The sequence below is a fragment of the Peromyscus leucopus genome, chromosome 2, assembly GCF_004664715.2.
Source record: "Peromyscus leucopus breed LL Stock chromosome 2, UCI_PerLeu_2.1, whole genome shotgun sequence".
NCBI lineage: Eukaryota > Metazoa > Chordata > Mammalia > Rodentia > Cricetidae > Peromyscus > Peromyscus leucopus.
In genome coordinates this window covers 122,647,923-122,666,474 of record NC_051064.1, presented here as the reverse complement: position 1 = coordinate 122,666,474, position 18,552 = coordinate 122,647,923, and the positions used below count along the sequence as shown (strand labels likewise).

At 45.8% G+C, this 18,552-nt stretch overlaps 1 protein-coding gene across 2 annotated transcripts; it reads left to right on the top strand.

Moving 5' to 3' along the window:
• The first annotated feature begins 1,674 nt into the window (after positions 1–1,674).
• On the top strand, positions 1,675–5,783 carry Exo5 (exonuclease 5). Of its 2 annotated transcripts, none has more exons than XM_028886425.2 (2): positions 1,675–2,172; positions 4,305–5,783. In XM_028886425.2, exon 2 carries the CDS (start codon positions 4,319–4,321, stop codon positions 5,438–5,440), a length of 1,122 nt encoding a protein of 373 aa, XP_028742258.1. In that variant the 5' UTR covers positions 1,675–2,172; positions 4,305–4,318; the 3' UTR covers positions 5,441–5,783. The 2 variants fall into 2 exon arrangements, with proteins under 2 accessions (XP_028742258.1, XP_028742257.1); XM_028886424.2 differs by having other exon boundaries at positions 4,289–5,783.
• Positions 5,784–18,552: the final 12,769 nt, after the last annotated feature.

The window sequence follows — 18,552 nt, the reverse complement described above, 5'->3', positions numbered from 1 at the left end:
AGCTTGGCCACTAACCTTCTGTATCCCCTTAAAGAAAGAAGCAGAGAAGCCAGATGGTGGTGGCACATGCCTTTAATCCCAGCACTTGGGAGGCAGAGGCAGGTGGATCTCTGTGAGTTCGAGGCCAGCCTAGTCTACAGAGTGAGTTCCAGGACAGCCAGGGCTGTTACACAGAAAAAGCCAAAACCTAAAACAGTAACCAAGAAAACAAAAAAAGAGAGAGAGAAAGGGGATTTATGCAATGAGACCACTTTGGAAAGAGGAACAGAGATCTAATGATTCCTAAGACCACCATCTTTGGGGTCCTAACATGCGGTTTACGTTTATTTATTTTTGGTTTTTGAAGACAGGGTTTCTTTGTGTGGCCCTGGCTGTAATCCGGTGCTAGGATTAAAGGTGCATGACACCATGCCCTGCCAGCCGAAGTTCAGGTTTAAAGAGGCCAAGAGAGATGCACAACTAAGCTGTTGTGGTCCTGCCCATTGTCTCAGCTTGTGTTTCCTGCTGAGTGATCCCGACAAGTTGTGAGGACCGTGTGAGGTCTCCTCCGGGGAGTCAAGTCCTCCTCTGGATAGCACGATGCTCCAGCGGTTCCCTTCCTCCAGCACAGGATTCTCTGGATCCAGGCTTCAACAGCCCTCTTCCCTCTTTACCCCTGCAACCCTGGCTCTAGTATTTCGTTGGCTTTAGTCACCACCTGTGCGATGTCCTCTTTTTTTCTGCCCAGGTTCTTTGGCATCCATTCGTCCTTCCACAGATCAGAGAATGATACAATCGAATTTATATAAAAACAAAACAAAACAAAACCCCCTGGATTTCTGAACCCTTAAGTTCTTGACTGCATTTACTAAATGAACCAGAACACCAGACCTTATCCTTTTGGAATTTAGGCTCAAGTCTAAAATCCCAGTGCTGAGGTTTTAGGTGTGGGTCCCCAATGGGCTGGAAAGTATTTCTCAAAAATAGGAACAACTCGGCCTGGAGGGATGGCTCAGAGGATAAGAGCACTAGCTGCTCTTGCAGAGGAACTTAGTTTCCCTGTGCCCACGTGGTTCTCAAACCTTCTCTAACGCTAGTAGTTCCAGGAGATCCGACCCCCCTCTTCTGGCTTCTACAGGCACCAGGCAGGCACGTAGTGCATATACCTGCAGGCAAAACATCCATACACATAAAATAAAAACAAACAAAAATCATAAGAAAGAAAGAATCTGGGCACAGGGGCACAATGCCTGTACTCCCAGCACCAATAAAACAGAGGCAGGAGTATCCCAACTGGAGGCCAATAAAAAGGATGAAAAACCCAAGGGCCCTGACAACAGGAGCGCCAGCGTCTTTGAAGCTTGAGTTCGTTTCCTTCAGCTGGGAAAGCTGGTGCCAGATGCTAAAGTCCGGATTCGGGGTCCAAGGGCGTCAGAATCCAGCTGCACTGGGAACAGCGAGGTGACCGCCAAGACCCTTCCTCTCACCCGGCTGGCGGGCGCAAGAGACCGGACAGTGACAGCTAGATCCTTCTGGGCAAAACGACACTAGACACGGCGGCAGATGCAGGTGAGGCAGGTTTTAAATACCCGCTCATCTCTAGTCTCCAGAGACCGGAAAGGGAGTGGGGGGGATGGGCAGGGGGGGGTGGCTCTGAAAAGGGGCGGTCCTCGAACCGCCGCCAGGAACTCTGGGACCGTGGTGGTGTTGAGTGGCCGTCCCGGTCGGGCCCGCCCCCGATGCAAGCTTCCTGATAGGTATTTTGAGCCCGGCCCCGATCCGAGTCCTGGCGCGTGGGCTCAGTACACTTGAGGGTGCGTGGGGGCACACCAGGGGGGACGGGGGCTGAGTGGAAAGCACGCGCGTGGAAGGCCTGGAACGAGTCCGGACGCCGTGGACAAAGGCGGGAAGCCGGAACCCATCGGCGAGGCACGGCCTCCAACCTCAGGCTGCGGCTGGGAACCTGGGGTCGGAAGTGAGCGCCAAGTGCAGGGGTTGCATTAAGTAGCCCCTTCTGGGGAATGGGAAGAAGTTATGGAGACCTTGCCTGGAGAAGCCAGGACTTATGGTAGCAGCTGTCCCTGCAGCGTGTCTCAAGTAGAAACATGAGGGAATGGTCAAGTCCATCTTCCCTCGCTTTGCCATTTTAATATGCGCTCTTCCCTGTGAGGAGGGAAATCAGCTAAGGCCCAGGTGAGTACGAGCTCCTGCTCTCCTAAAGGTACCATTTTTCAGAGCGAGTAGATACATAGATTCATCGCTTCCTTTGAAAGAGGAAGGAAAGCTACATTTGTGTGTACTGTGTTTCAGCTGAGTAGGCATAGAAGGATTAGTTTACCAGTTCTACATTTTAAAGATGGGCCGATGTGCCCGTGGCATCGGAATTTTTTTTTTTTTTTTTTTGGCGAGGGATGGTGGTGGTGGTTTTTCGAGACAGGGTTTCTCTGTGTAACAGCCCTAGCTGTCCTGGAACTCACTCTGTAGACCAGGCTGGCTTCAAACTCACAGAGACCCTCCTGCCTCTGTCTTCCGAGTGCTGGGATTAAAGGGGTGAGCCACCACCTCCCGAGCATCAAAAAATTTTTTTAAAGATATCCTTTTCTCATCCTTCATACCCATACCTGTTTTTATTTTATTTTTTATTTTATGTGTACGAATGTTTTGCTTGCATATATGTAAGTGTACTACCTGTGTGCCCAGGGAAACCAGAAGAGGGTGTAGGATCCTCTGGAACTGGAGTTACAGACAGTTGTGAACTGTCATGTAGGTTCTGGGAATTGAACTCCTGGCCTCTGGAAGAGCAGCCAATGCTCTTAACCACTGAGCCATATATCCAGCCCCCCAAAAAAATTTTAATGTGTCCAGGATTATTCAAGAAACAAGTAGCACCCTAGCAAATTCTACTGGATTTTTCAGGATTAGATTCAAAATCTGTGGACTTTTGATACTGATCTTGATACTGATCTGGTATTTTCTGATCATCTCATTCTTTTTCACCTAATTTTTAGCTATAACTATGTACTTTTTAAACATATATGATCACATATATTTAATATTGATATTAATAGATATTTATGTATCTTTTTTTTAAGAAGTATGCCAGGAGGGTGCATGCTGTTAAAATCAGCAAAGGTAGAGGCAGTGAATCTCTTGAGTTTGAGTCCAGTCTGGTCTACAGAGTTGAGTTCTAGGACAGCCAGGAATACGAATCCTGTCTCAACCCCACCCCACCCCAAAAAGAAGTCAGAAGTCTTTTTAAAAAGTGTATAAAATGAGGCAATTTATGGATGCTCTAGTAGCTTTATAATTCATTTATGGTCTATCTGAAAATGCTGGTCCAGGCACTAAGATGATGTTGACAAGTCATCACATGTCAACAGTACATTGTGTCATCTTCCTTTCTGAATTTTTTTCTTTTTTTCAGCATGAGAATGTCTAGGCTAGCCGGGTGGTGGTGTGGCATACCTTTAATCCCAGCACTTGGGAGTTTGAGGCCATCCTAAGATAGTGGCAAGTACCAGTGTAGGGCTAACACAAGTTTGTATAAAGAAGATCATTTATAAGGTCATAGGGTAATTTTTTCGTTTTTGCTATTGTTTTGAGATGTGGGCTAATATAGTCCAAGCAGGACAGCTTTGTCTGTGTAGCTGTGAGACCTTGAACTCTGATGCCTCCTATTTCCACCTCCTACGTGAAGGGAATACAGGCAGGCCCTGCCACTCATGGCTAGTAAGTGTACGTTGCAATTCACTAAGAGCTTTTTCTCATCATTAATATATCTCCAGACCTATACTCATTAAAGATGGTGAAATAATATTCCAAATCTGTAGAGTTTTGAAGTAAAATAGGCCAACCTCAATGAAACCAAGGCCAGGAAAAGTAAGATTTGCCTAAAGTCGTCCACAATATGTTAGTGGCTGATGCATGAATAAAACAAAAAATTTCTATTCTCAAAAAAATTCTGCTGGGCTATGATTATAACTTAGTGGCACCACTTACTTACCCTGTGGAACGGCCAGGATTCTCTCTAGAAGTGAAAACAAAAAATAGACATGGATGGATGGGTGATAAATACAAAGACTCATTTGTAAAGTGTACCTGTGTGTAACTCTTTGGAAACTATTAATTAGTCATAAGTAAATTGACTTCTTAATGCTGGGGTTGTAGTTTAGCAGTAGAGCACTTGCCTACCACACATTAAGGCCCCGGATTCACTTCCCAGTACTGCAACCAGTGGGTGAATCGGTCAGCCATACCATGATTCTCACAGGAATTTCAAGTTTTTGACGATGTTTGGTACATTATATAGGTCCCTCCTTGTTCAGTCTAGAATTGCACCATGGCAGAAACTGGGGAAGAGGAGACCGCATCAGCAGAAGCCTCGGGGTTCTCGGACTTGAGTGACTCGGAGTTGGTAGAGTTTCTGGACCTGGAAGAAGCCAAAGAATCAGCTGTTTCACTTAGCGAGCCTGGCCCTTCTTCTGAACTCCCTGGGAAGGATGACAAGCCTGCAAGCTTGCAGAACTGGAAACATGGGTTGGATGTCTTGTCACCCATGGAGAGATTCCACTTGAAATATTTATATGTCACTGACCTGTGTTCTCAGAACTGGTGCGAATTGCAAATGGTGTATGGAAAGGAACTCCCTGGTTTTCTGACCCCTGAGAAGGCAGCTGTTTTGGACAGTGGTGCTAGCATCCACCTAGCAAAAGAACTAGAACTTCATGATCTTGTGACTGTCCCCATCACCACTAAAGAAGATGCCTGGGCAATCAAGTTCCTCAACATCCTGTCAATGATCCCTACCCTACAGTCAGAAGGGCGCATCAGAGAGTTTCCTGTGTTTGGGGAAGTGGAGGGAGTATTTCTTGTTGGAGTGATCGATGAGCTGCACTACACATCCAAGGGGGAACTGGAGCTGGCCGAACTCAAGACACGAAGGCGCCCAGTGCTCCCTCTGTCAGCTCAGAAAAAGAAAGACTGTTTTCAAGTTAGCCTATACAAATACATCTTTGATGCCATGGTACAAGGGAAGGTGACTCCTGCAAGCCTAATCCACCATACAAAACTGTGTCTAGACAAGCCACTGGGACCTTCAGTGCTGAGGCATGCCCGACAAGGAGGCTTCTCTGTGAAGTCTTTGGGTGACCTCATGGAGCTTGTTTTCTTGTCTCTTACACTGTCTGATCTCCCCGCTATTGATACCCTGAAACTCGAGTATATCCATCAAGAGACCGCCACTGTGTTGGGCACAGAGATTGTAGCCTTTGAAGAGAAAGAAGTGAAGAGTAAGGTGCGGCATTATGTGGCCTACTGGACAGGCCACCGAGATCCTCAAGGCGTTGATGTGGAAGAGGCATGGAAGTGTCGGACCTGTGACTATGTAGACGTCTGTGAGTGGAGGAGGGGCCGTGGAGCGCTCAGCTCTTCGTTGGAGCCCAAAGCCAAGGAGTTGAAATGACCAGAAGATATGCTTTCAGAAATGTTGATCATTTCTGATTTAATATACCCGTGTGAAAGGACCAGTCTCTCAGCTTGGCTTTCGTGGATGAGGTTTTAATTTTTATGCCTGTGACCTTTAATAACATTCCAACCCAGGGCCAAGGATCAGGAAAGAATGGAGAGATTTGGGGTTATAGTGACCTTGGAGCTTTGAGATGAATTGAAAAGAAGACAGATATACATCATGTCTGCAGCAAGGTATCCCTCACTAATCACTGTTTTCTCAAGATTATTTGAGTTCTGATATTTTTATTTATTTTTTTTACATTTTTCATAATAAAAATGAAATGCTCTCTAGAACTGTTGAATGTTTGTGTGTTTGCTGATCTCAGTCCTTTAAAGACTAGTATATATAATTGTATAATAGCACAATCCGTTAAGTTCATGCATAAACATTTTTAGAAATAGAGCTGATAGAATAGGCGGACCAAGAATTTAAAATAAGCATAATAAGTATTCTCAAAGAGATGATGCAAGAAGTCATAGAAGTGAAAATATTAGATGAAAAATATATATGAAGTAACAGTATTCACACATTATATAATCTAGCACGACCACTCCTGGGCATATGTCAAGGGAAATTCATATATATGCAATAGGAAATATGAAAAAAAAATACTTTCACAAATACAAAAACCTAGAAACTATCCTGATGCCCATCATCAGGTGATTAGAGTTGTATAACAATCAAAACATGATCCGCAATGACATGCAACAATATCATTGAATCTTAGCAACACATTAGGTGAAAGGACAAGCCCAAAAAGATTAAATGCAGCAGGACATCATAAAGTAGAAACAAACATTTAAAGGAAAATGTAATGGGAGGGTTAGATTATAGCTTGTCTCTTTAAGATACTAGTCACTGTAGGAGGCCGGATCTCACAGCCTGAAGACTTGAGGCCTCATCCCCTCCTAGAGATGACAGGCCACTGCTGGGAGGATTAAAACACAGATTGGAGTGGGGAGAGCAAACCCTACCTAGCTAGACAAAGGAGAACTAGCTCTGCTTTCCCTAATGTTAAATTATGGACTAGCTCCAGATGAATTCAAACTACATAGTCTCCATAGCAAAGACATGTATTACTTTATAGCCCTCACCCACTAGGAAAATAGTATAAACATAAGTTCTGTCTTTGTTCCCTGGAAATGCACACCCTCCTTCCTGTCTGCTGACAATCCAAGTCCCCAAGTGGCTGGAATAAAGAACCTACTTTCACCTGGAGTGTGCTTACAACCTGTCTATAAAACCAGCTCTTTCTCCATTGTCTATTTAACAGACACATTTTCAGGGTACCAGAAAGCAGAGGAACCATTAAACATCACCAAAGAAGCAGGAGAACCAAACTGAATGGCTATCACCTGGAAATCAAGGACATGATAGAGACAATGTTGGAGAATTTGTAAAAGGTGATGAATGGTACGCGTGCGTGTGTTCAATTCCTCGTTCCTACATAGTGGAAAGAGAATCAGATGTCCTCTGATCTCCACACACACTGTATTAATGTAATTAAAGAAAAGATTAACCATTACAGTAGGAGATAAAATAGGTAAGCTTGGGTTTGGGGAGATGGTTTGTTTGGTCAGGTGCCAGCTATGAAGCATGAGAACCTGAGTTCAATCCTAGCATGCATTTAAAAGTGGATGCAGTGGGTCGGAGACTGACTACTATGAGTGGGTAGAGACAGGCAGATCCCTGAGACTTATTGGTCAATCAGTCTACCTAATTGGCAAGCAAATTGACAGTACATGTCTACGCCAGAGAGATGGGTCAGTGGATAATAGCGGTTTAAGGTGTTTTCTACTCTTGAGAAACACCTAGGTTTGGTTCCCAAAACCACATGGTGCTCACAGCTTGTAACACCAATTCCAGGGAATCCCATGCGTTCTTTTTACCTCCAACGGCTTCTGCACACACGTGGTGTACATATATATCCTCAAGGACACACAAAATAAAGTTTGCCTCCAACTCAAAGCAATCCACAGCACCCGAAACTGTCAATTGTAAAATATGTTTCAGTAAAAATTTTCCAGATGTGGTGGTACAAGTTTGAGGCCAGCCTGGGTTACATAACGAGCACCAGGTTAGCCAAGGCTATAGTGTGAGACCTTGTCACTAAAACAAAAAATAAAGTAAAACATGAAGAGGGCTAGTGAGATGGCTCAGCAGGTAAAGGTCATTGCCTCACGCTGATGACCTGAGTTCAATCCCAGGCACCCACAGAAAGGTGGAAGGAGCCCACTCCATAAAGTTGCCCTCTGGCCTCCACACACATCATGGCATGTGCTTACGTACCCCCCACATACACCAATAATATATTTTTTTAAAGATTTATGGTAATTGAACTCAGGACCTCTGAAAGAGCTGCTAGTGCTCTTAACCTCTGAGCCATCTCTCCAGTCCATTTTTTAAAAAATGTGCATTGGTGTTTGCCCACATGTATGTCTTTGTGAAGGTGCCAGAACCCCTGGAACTGGAACTGGAGTTGTGAGTCATAGTTTCATTATCTATCCTGGACTGAATGCTTTGAACCCAAGATCTTCTTGCCTCAGTCTCCTGAGGTCTTCTGTGCCACCAGGCCTGACTTTTAAAATCAATTTCTCCATTACTCTTTGTCTTAGGGTTTCTATTGCTGTGATAAAACACCACAATCAAAAGCAACTTGGGGAGGAAAGGGTTTATTTAATTCTATAGTTTGTAGTTCATCATCCAAGGAAGTAAGAACAGGAACTCAAGGTGCAAGCCTGGAAGCAGGAACTGAAGCAGAGGCCATGGAGAAGTGCTGTTTACCGGCTTGTTTCTCATAGCTTGCTCAGCCTCCTTTCTTATAACCCAAGAACACCTCTCCAGGGGTGACACATCCCACAGTGAGCTGGGCCCTCCCCCATGGAATGTCAGTTAAGAAAATGCCCTACAGGCTTGTCTGTAGGCAAGTATACTGGCATATTCTCAATGGAAAGTCCTTTTTTTCCCAAATGACTCTAACTTGTGTCAAGTTGACATTAAACTGGCCAGCAGAGTCTTGTATTATAGCACGCCTCAGTTACAGAATTATAAATACACATTTATTTTTCCTCAGCAATTCCTTAGCCTCTGGTGCTGATATTATACCTGGGAGTTATGAGTATAGCTCAGTTGTTCTAGAAGTCCTGAGTTCAATCCCTCACACACACACACACACACACACACACACACACACACACACACACACAGAGAGAGAGAGAGAGAGAGAGAGAGAGAGAGAGAGAGAGAGAGAGAGAGAGAGAGAGAGGCTGTTAGTAGCCTTGCATTTTTTTAAATTTTACTTAAGGTGTGTTTGTGAGTGTATGTCATGTGTGTACCTGCAGAGACCAAACGAAGGCAATGGATCCTGAAGCTGGAGTTACAGGCAGTTGTGAGCTGCCAGAGGTGCGTGCTGGAAACCAAACTCAGGTCCTCTCTGAGAGCACTGGGTGCTCTTAACTACTTCAGTCATCCCTCCAGGCCCTTACTGTTATTTTGATACACCTGACTTTTCTCTGCATGACTGTCGTCCTTGAAGAGATTTTGCAAAATTTTCAAAAGCAGAAAAGTTTCCTGCCACTTCACATTTGTCATCTGTGATGGTTTGATTTATATTCTTCTTTCTTTTTCTTTCTTTCTTTTTCTTTTTGTGAGACAGAGTTTCTCTGTGTAGTTCTGGCTGTCCTGGAACTTGTTATGTAGCCCAGGGTGGCCTTGAGCTCACAAAGATCCACCTGCTTCTGCCTCCTGAGTGCTGAGATTAAAGTTGTGCACCACCACTGCCCAGTTATTTATATTTTCTTTCTTTCTTTCTTTTTTGTTTTTGTTTTTGTTTTGTTTTGTTTTTCGAGACAGGGTTACTCTGTTATAGCTTTGGAGCCTGTCCTAGAACTCCCTCTGTAGACCAGGCTGGCCTCGAACTCACAGAGATTGGTCTGCCTCTGCCTCTGCCTCCCGAGTGCTGGGATCAAAGGTGTGTGCCACCACCACCTGGCCTACTTATATTTTTCTTGATCAAGATACATTATACTTTTTCCTATATACTACTTTTAAATTGTTTTATTATATCTTATGACTTTTGTCATTTGTTCTTAGCTTCTGGAATCACATGGCTAAGGATTATTTACTTTAGTTTCTCTTATTTTCTTTCTTTTTGGGGGAGGAAAGGGGTTGAGACAGTCTTACACATAGCTAAGGCTTCAAACAAGCTGTGTAGTCCAAGCTGGCCTCGAGATCTTTCTGCTTCAGACTCCTAAGTGCTGGGCTCCTGGTGAGTGTCACCACACCAGCTCCTTCATCTCTCTTCTCTTTCCCCTCTCTTTCCCCGTTCTCTGACACAGGGTACAGCCAAAGCCATGTATGGTTGACAAATGCCTGTAATCTCTGAATTTGGGAAACAGAGTCAGGAGGGTCAGGAGTTCCAAGCCAGCCTGGGCTACATAAATATAGCAATCCCTTTTCTTGAAACTAAAATAAATAAAGCATGATGGCTGATCCAGCACTAGGGAGACTTTGGCAGGAGTATTGGAAGTTCAAGGACATCCTGGGCTATATAGTAGTTCTAGGCCAGCCCAAGCTATAAAGTGAGAGCCTGTCTAAAAGCACCAAACTAGGGCCAACAAGATGGCTCAGTGGGTTAGGGTGCTTGCTGCTAAGATGACTCAAGTTCGATCCCCAGGATCCAAGGATAAAACAGACCATATCCTGACTTCCACATGCCCTCTCCCCAATAAGTAAATAAGCACTGTGGTGGTCTGAATAAGAAGGAGACCCATAGGCTCATATATTTGAATGCTTAGTCCCCATTTAGTGAACTATTTAGGAAGGATTAGGAGGTGTGGCCTTGTTGGAGGAGGTGTGTCACTGGGGGTGGGCTTTGGATTTTCAAAAGCCTACACCAGTCCCTGTCTCTGTCTCTGTGTGTGTCTATTTATGTATAGGGTCTCTGTGTGTCTGTCTCTGTGTCTGTCTGTCTCTGTGTGCCTATTCTCTCTCTGTCTCTCAACATCTCTTTCTATGTGTGTCTCTCTGTCTCTCTCCCTGTCTCTCTGTCTCTCCCCATACCACCCCCTCGCGTCTCTCTTTCCCCTTTTCTCTCTCTCCTCATCTCTCTTTCTCTCCTTTCTTTCTCTCTCCCCTTCTCTCTCTCTGTCTCTCCACAGTTTGTGGTGGATCTGATGTGAGGTCTCAGCTACTGCTCCAGTCACGCCTGAGTCCTGGTTGCTTCGGTCATGGTGTCTCCTCATAGCAACAGAACAGTGATGAAGCCAAATACCAAAGCCAAACAAACCTGCCACATTGGAGGCAACATGGTACGTAGTGATGAAAACTGGATGCCTCTCCCAGAGATCAGGAATAGAAACAAAAAAGATGTCTGTCCTTAACAACTTCTAGTCAACATTGTGCAAAGGATCTTGGGTAGCTGAAGCAATTTTGAAAAAGAATGCAGTTAGGAGAAATTCTTTCTTAAATTCAATGTATAATGTGTGTGTGATGGATGGGCACCCATGCCACAGTACATATGGAGGGAAGAAGATGGCTTTGTAGAGTCAATCCTCTCCTGCCTTTATGTGGGGATCTCACTGGGTCGCCAGGCCTGGGTGGCATCTGAGGCATTGCCCAGGCCAAGGAGAAGTGTTACGCTTTCAGAATGAAAAGCTGGATGGGATACTTGGCCCTCAGCTGGTGGCCAAGTTTTGGAAGTTGTGTAGGAGGTGGAGCCTTGCTGGAGGAAGGTGGTGGGCTTCTGGTCAAAGCCCACCCGGTTCCTGTTGAACTCTGCTTCCTGATCAGAACTATAGAACAAGCAGTTGCCAAACTGCTCTCCCACACCCCCATCACCATGTGCCTGTCCCCTGCCATACCAGTTGCTGTGACGGACAATATAGGTCCTCAACCAGAAACCAAAGTAAACCTTTCCCAAATGAAGTTGCCTCTTACAGATTGTTTTCTTTTTAAATGTGTGTGAGTGTTTTACCTGGGTGTATTTCTGTGCACCCTGTGCTTACAGTAGCAAGGGAGGCCAGAAGAGGGCACCAGATCTGCAGGACTGAAGTGACAGAAGGTTGTGACCATGTGGGTGCTGTCCATGGAAGCCATGTCTGTGCTCTGGAAGACTAACCAGAGTTCATAAGCACTGAGCCAGCCCTCCAGCCCTCTTGCAGGGTCTTATCCCAATGGAAGAATGCTAACTAGCAGGGTACTTGTGCTTCAAGGCAGAGACTGTGTTCTAAGTCTAGATACAGGGTCTGTGGAAGAGTGAAGAAATGTATACAAGATCAATTTTTGAAATTGATAGAAGAAATATATACAAGATTCACTTTTGACAAAGTTACCATGTAAGTCAGGGTTTTGTTTGTTTTTCAACAAACGGTGCTGCAAATGTGAGAAGCTGGCCGACGGGGTCTGTGATTCTAACTCATCCGCAGAGTTCGTCAATCATGGGGGGAAAGTGTTTTTTAAAAACTTCTATCTCTACCGGGCGGTGGTGGCACACACCTTTAATCTAAGCAATCAGGAAGCAGAGGTAGGCAGATCTCTGTGAGTTCCAGGACAGACAGCCAGGGCTATTACACAGAGAAACCCTGTCTCAAAAAAAAAAAAAAAAAAAAAAAACAAAACAAAACAAACAAAAAAACCAAAGCAACACAAAACAAAAACACTTCTATCTCCACTGTCCACAGAAAGACTTTTACCCTAGCCATTATCCTGTAAACAGTACAGTATAGATACTCCTCATCTAGCGTCTACGTTGTACTAGATATTACAAAGATAAACAGGAGGATGTATGTAGGGTACAAGCAAATACTGTGTCATTTTATATAAAAGACTTCTGAGCCGGGCGGTGGTAGTGGTGGTGGTGGCGGCGGCGGCGGCGGCTGTACTCTGCCAGTACTCATCAGGCAGAGTCAGGCAGATCTCTGTGAGTTCGAGGCCAGCCTGGTCTACAGAGCGAGATTCAGGACAGGCTCCAAAGCTACACAGAGAAATCCTGTCTTGAAAAAACCTATCTATCTATCTATCTATCTATCTATCTATCTATCTATCTATCTATCTATCTATCTCTATACTCTAGAGAGAGATATCGATATATATTGAGGAAATACACTCACAAATACAGAACCATGTAAACACGGGAGCAAATCCACCTGGCAGTCAATCACACCAGGAAGCAGGCAGCAGGGACAAGGGGCTCATGATCTTTTAAGAGGTCAAGTACAATGGCAAGGAGCACTGCCTCCTTTGGTGGAGCAAATACCACTACCCAGAGGCAAAAGAAAAACAGGATAATTAGTTAAGGAAAGCTGACTAGAGATAAGCCAAACTAAGGCCAGGCATTTATAATTAAGAATAAGCCTCTGTGCGTGATTTATTTGGGGACTAGGTGGCAGGCCCCCCAAAGAGTAAAGAGCCAAAAAAAATTATTATTTTACAGGAACAGAGAAATATATTTTCTAAATCACATGATGCAGTATAAGAATACTCCAGGAAGAATAAGCATGCTTTTGGAATACTTTTAACAGCTTTGGTAATGTGAATGATTTAATAGCAATAAAGTCACATTTAGAAAAAACTGGAAGAAGGCTGGAGAGATGGCTCAGTGGTTGGAACCCTTGGCTGTTCTTCTGGTAGACCGGGGTTCAATTCCCAGCACCCACAAGGCAGCTCACAACTGTCCCTTGGAAAAAGACTACTGATCCATTCATCTCTAGCTCACAAAAAAAAAAAAAAAAAAAGAAAGAAAGAAAGAAAGAAAGAAAAGAAAAGAAAAAACTGGAAGAAATGCCATCAGGTCAGTAGTGTTAGTGGGTGATTTCTGTTTTATGCTTTTCAGGATTTCATAATTCCTAGTGATTTCCCTTCCCCAGTAACAAGGGTACTGGCAGCTCGTGAGATGGCTCAGTGGGTAAAGGCACCCGCCACCAAGTCTGATGGTCTGAGCTCAGTTTCTGGGAACTCACGTGGTAGAAGGAGAGGACAGACTCAAGAAACGTATCCCTCAACGTCCACTTGCACACTCTGTACCTAGGCGCACAAGTACACACAAATAAGTGTAATTATAAAACAAGGGCATCGGTTCTTCCAACTACAAAATGTATGTCCACTTAAAAATATCAAAATACTGAGCTGGGTATGGTGGCACTTGACTGTAATCCTAGAACTCACGAGGCTAAGGCAGGAAGATTGTCACAAGTTCAAGACCAGCCTATCTACTGTGTGAGACCCAGTCTCAAAAAAGAATAAAAACATTATAAAGCAGAGCTAGCTGAAACTGGTCTACTATAGAGTGTCAACTCAGTGGAGTAGGAGTGTCTAAGATCTTGAAATGGAAGCTGGAAGTGGTGGCACATGGCTCTCACCCCAGATCTCAGAAGGTCAGGATGAATGGATTGCCTGAGCCCAGCAATTGGAGAGCAGCCTGGGGAACAGAGACTCCACCTTTTTTGTCTTATCTACTTTTTCGTGTATTTGTGTGTGAGGTTTTTGTGAGTGACTGTTCTCTGAGCCAAACAACAGCAATCTTGGGGAATTTGGCTGTTCCCACTTGCAAAAGGATTACTGGCTGGGCTCCTTGACTGTTCACATCCCGTCATGGAGGAGTAGAGAGGGCCACAAGGCCCTCACCTGGGTAACCTGCCAGCTCCCTACCACCAGTTGTATGCATCTGTGCCTTAATCACACCTGGCCTTGGGGAGGGGCTAGAGGGTATATAGCCTGGGAGACCAGGGCAGAGGACTTCATCTATGTATCCGCAGGGAGGTCCTTGTCCCTTCTGGGTAAAAGCTTTCCAGTGCAGCTGTTTGGGGGGGAAACACCCACATTTCTGTAAGTATCCCCTCACCTCTGCTCTGTAATTAAGCCCCATATAAACTCATAGGTTTCCCAGAGTGAACTTTGGTAGAATTGTGTCTCAGTTTGTCATTGGGGCCTTAGGAGAAACATAGACCATGTTTACATCTCCCCATGGGAAGAGATTTTAGCTACAGGGTTATATATGTGTGTGTAGGTTCGTGATTATGTACAAAGAAGACAATCACAGACAATGTGGAGCAATTTCACAGATAAACATAAATGACTTTTAAATGTATGGGCAGGTGTTCAACCTGTCTCATAACAAGAAATGCCAACAGAAAGAAAACTGAGGCCAGCTGTGGTGATGTGTGCTCTTAATTGCAGCAAAGCCAGGGTGATCTCTGAGTTTGCAGCCTGAGGGGGTCCCTGCAAACCCCAAGAAGAGATAAGAATGAAAACCCTGTGCAGATTGACCTAGTCAATCTGGATCAGACTTCAGGGAGTCTCATAACAGGTAATTTATTCCCCATGTATTTAAGCCCAGTACAATTTGAGAAAAGTTTCCTGATGTAATGCAATCCCCCTTGCACAAGAAATCATAATTACACTGAAACTCAACTCAGGGTACCTGTCATTCCCCTAAGAAGATGGATTCTAGAGATAGGCTACCTGTACTATCTTAAGGGCCTAAGGGTCTGTCCTGGTTTTAGTCCTACAGATAGCCTAGAGCCCATCTGGGCTGTTAGCCATCTCTGGTCCTGGTTGGGGGAGCTTGGGGGAGCCTCTGGCTATCAAATCATTTAGACTACTAGCCATCTCTGGTCTTGGTTTTAAGAGCTTGATATGGCCTGGCATAACAGATAACACAGACTACCAGGCTGTTAATCACATCCAATTCTCAGCCTTCTGGATGGAAGAACAGGTTTTTCATCTTTCCCATTGGAAAGACAATCCTCTGTGCTTTACATTCCTAGTTTCTCTGGAGATCTTAACATTCCTGGTTCTCTGGAGATCTGTGGGCACAAGGACCTTCGTGCTGTGCTCCCAACAGAGGCCAGTCTGGTCTACATAGCCAAATTCCAGGCCAGTCAGGGCTGCACAGTGAGAGCTGGTCTCACGAAATGAAGGAAACGAAAGGATGTCTTTCCTACCTGTCAGGGAAGCAAAACCTTGAACAGTTTAAAATCCACTGTTAGCAAGGCTCTGTAGAGACAGGTATTCTCACGTGTTGCTGGGATGGGAGAGCTACAAAACAGAGCGACTGCTGTGGAGGAGAACCGGAGACTGTCCACCAAGACTGTAGATGCATTTGCCTTTTGAGCTACATTCTGTTCCCGAGACTCTCTCTTGTGCGTAGATTTGCACATTTGAAGTGAACATGAAAATATTTTGGCATTGCCTTCAGCGGTGAAAAATACAAAACATACCCATCAGTAGAAGTCGGCTTAATAAACTTTATGCCCAACAATGGAATAGTCTGCAGCTGAAACAAACAGTCAAGACTTGGTTGCTTTTATGTTTTTGCTTTTTAACATTCTTTTTAGATTTATTTGTTTTATATGTATGGGTGTTTCACCTGCATGTATGTCTGTGCATCCCGCACATGCCTGATGCCTACAGTGGTCAGAAAACAGCAAGGTCATCTGATTCCCTGAAACTAGAGCTACTTACTGATGGTTGTGAGCAGCCACCACAGGCTGGGAACTAAACCCGTGTCCTCTGCAAGAGCAACAAGTGCTCTTTCCGCTGAACCATCCCTCCAGCCCCCAGCTTCTGTTCTTTGAGTATCCCAGCCTGGCCTCGAACTTTCTATATAGCCCAGGATGACCTTGAACATCTGATCCTACTGCAACTATCTTGGGTGCTAGGATTCCAGGTGTGCACCACCACATCTGTATAGTGGTGGTGGAGATGGAACCCAGGATGGAATGCTAGGCAAGCATCCTACCAACTGAGTGTGAGTTACAGCCCGGCTCCAACCCTCAGTGTTTCTTAAAGGCAGCAAATGGAAACACTGACAGTCTCCATCCCACACTCTCCCCCTTCTTCCTGCTCTTTTCGTGTTCAGAGAGGCACTGGAGATGAAAATCGGGTTTAGTTCTCTCCCACACACACGACAGACACTATTCTGCCACAGGTGCCGATGGCAGTGACCAGGCAGGGTGTCACACTTGGGAGGAGTAATTCGGGAGGGTCTAGAGTTCAGGGCCAGCCTGAGCTACACAGTAAGACCCTTTCTCAAAAATGAGGGAAGCTAAGGAAATGGCTCAGTTGGTAAAGTGCTTGCCTTGAAAACACAAGGATCTGAGTTCAATCCCCAAGCCTGTGTTTACAACAAAACAAAGCAGGAATGGTGGGGTCACTTGGAATTCCGACCTTAGACAGGCAGAAACAGGCTCAATGGCTGGCTGGTCTGGCCTGCTCGGTGAGTTCTAAGCAACTGAGACACCCCGGGGGCTGTCCACAGGTTACAGATGCCTAGGAGTGCCATCTCGGGCTGCATGTGTGGAGGTTTTGTGGTCCCCGTCCACTTCTTCCTGGATTTGTTTCTCCCCTTCCTTTTTTTTTGGGGGGGGGGTCCAGGGACAGAACTCAGGTCATCAGGCCTGCACAGTGACTGCTTTACCCACTGAGCATCTTGTAGAGCCAAGAGGTTTTAATCGGTATGTTTGCTGTGGATAAATGGAGTATTTGGAATGATTCCCAGTGCAGGAGAAATGGGCTGGGGTAGGGGTGGGTGGGTTTCTGGATCTGACCAGGTCCACCCTGGTTCACCACTCTGCCTGGTACTTGGGTACCACACTCTGGAGCTCAGATACCCAGGCCAGTCCTCTGTGCCCTGTGAACCAGGGGAAAATGTGCTTAACACAAAAGAAGAGACTAGAGAACCTCAGGTCAGGCCCGTCTTCCGCAAGGCTGGCCAGCTGACTTCCCTGCTACTCAGGGTCCCCTTCCCAGTAACGTCGTCTTGCCTGCAACATTTCCTCCTACCTAAGCCGAGAAACATGCAGCTATCACAGGCCAGGCCAGGCGCATGCTTAGATGATCCCTCAAGGTGCTCTCACCTGCCTAAGGCAAAGAAGACACCACTGAGGTGGTGAGTGCTGGTCCTCACCAGAACAGGTGCCAACTGTGCCTGCAGAGAAGGGGAGTCACCATAGGCAAGGACTCACTGGCTTCCTAAACCTGTCTCCACTTCAAAGTCAGAGCAGCCTGTGCTCAGGTCTGTACAGTCTTCAGAGGATTCCTTAAATGGGTCAGGATAGCGCTGTCCTAAGAACTCAGACACTTGATTCCCAACAAGCATCAGTCTGCTAAAACATACCCACCAAGGATCCCGAGGTGGTGGCAGAGGCAGGCGGATCTCTGTGAGTTCGAAGGCCAGCCTGGGCTACAGAGCAAGTTCCAGGAAGGCCGCAAAGCTACATAGAGAGAAACCCTGTCTCAAAAAACAAACAACAACAAAACACATACCCACAAAGGGGTATGTGTGCACATTTATGAGCTGGATCTTAAATTTTTCCCAAAGGCTCTTATGTGAAAAGCTTGGTTGCCAGTCTGTGACATTATTGGGAAGTGGTGAGACCCATTGGTGGTCTAACGGGCGGCGGCGGCAGGGTGGGGGTGGGGGATGGGGGGGTGTCGACGAGATGGGGGGGGAGCGCTGTCCACAGCCCAGCTGAGCTAGGAGTTAGGAGTGTGGGGCAGGATGGACTAGATTGCTGAGAGACTAAAGAAAACACCCAAAGGCTTCATGCCAGACACGAGGCTGACTGAAACTTATGAGGAGAGGCAGGAGGGAGGGAGAGGGGGAGAGACAGTGTGTGGCACGCAGACCAAGAGCCCTCTGCTCCCCAGCGTTCCTTTTTGATTGTACTGCTCGCCACAGCAAGGGAGGCATTAGGTTAGACTGCATGAGCAGTGGCATCATTAACTCGCCAGCTAGCTTTGTCCTCGGATGACCAGCATTCCAAGGAAACGCTGACAGCCTGTGCGGGAAGTCAGCCCCTCTTCTGATGACGCTGTTCACCTGGTTCCTGCGGGGGGTAAGAGAACTTCACTTTGAGGGGATATGAGGGACACCGGCCCTTTCCTCTCTGATTGCTTACCGACTGCCACAGCTCTCTGCCAGTTATGCCGCCTGAGCGGAGGTTCCAAGGCAGGAGAGCCAAGAGCCCTGGGACTGAGACCTCTGATGCAGAGGGCCAAAACAAACCATTCCTTCTTTAAAAGTGAAGATCCCAGTGTTTCATCACAGTGTCAGAAAGCCAGCT

What these genes read in the sequence shown, in the direction of transcription:
- Exo5 (XM_028886425.2), top strand. Translation starts at nt 4,319, where the DNA reads ATGGCAGAAACTGGGGAAGAGGAGACCGCATCAGCAGAAGCCTCGGGG.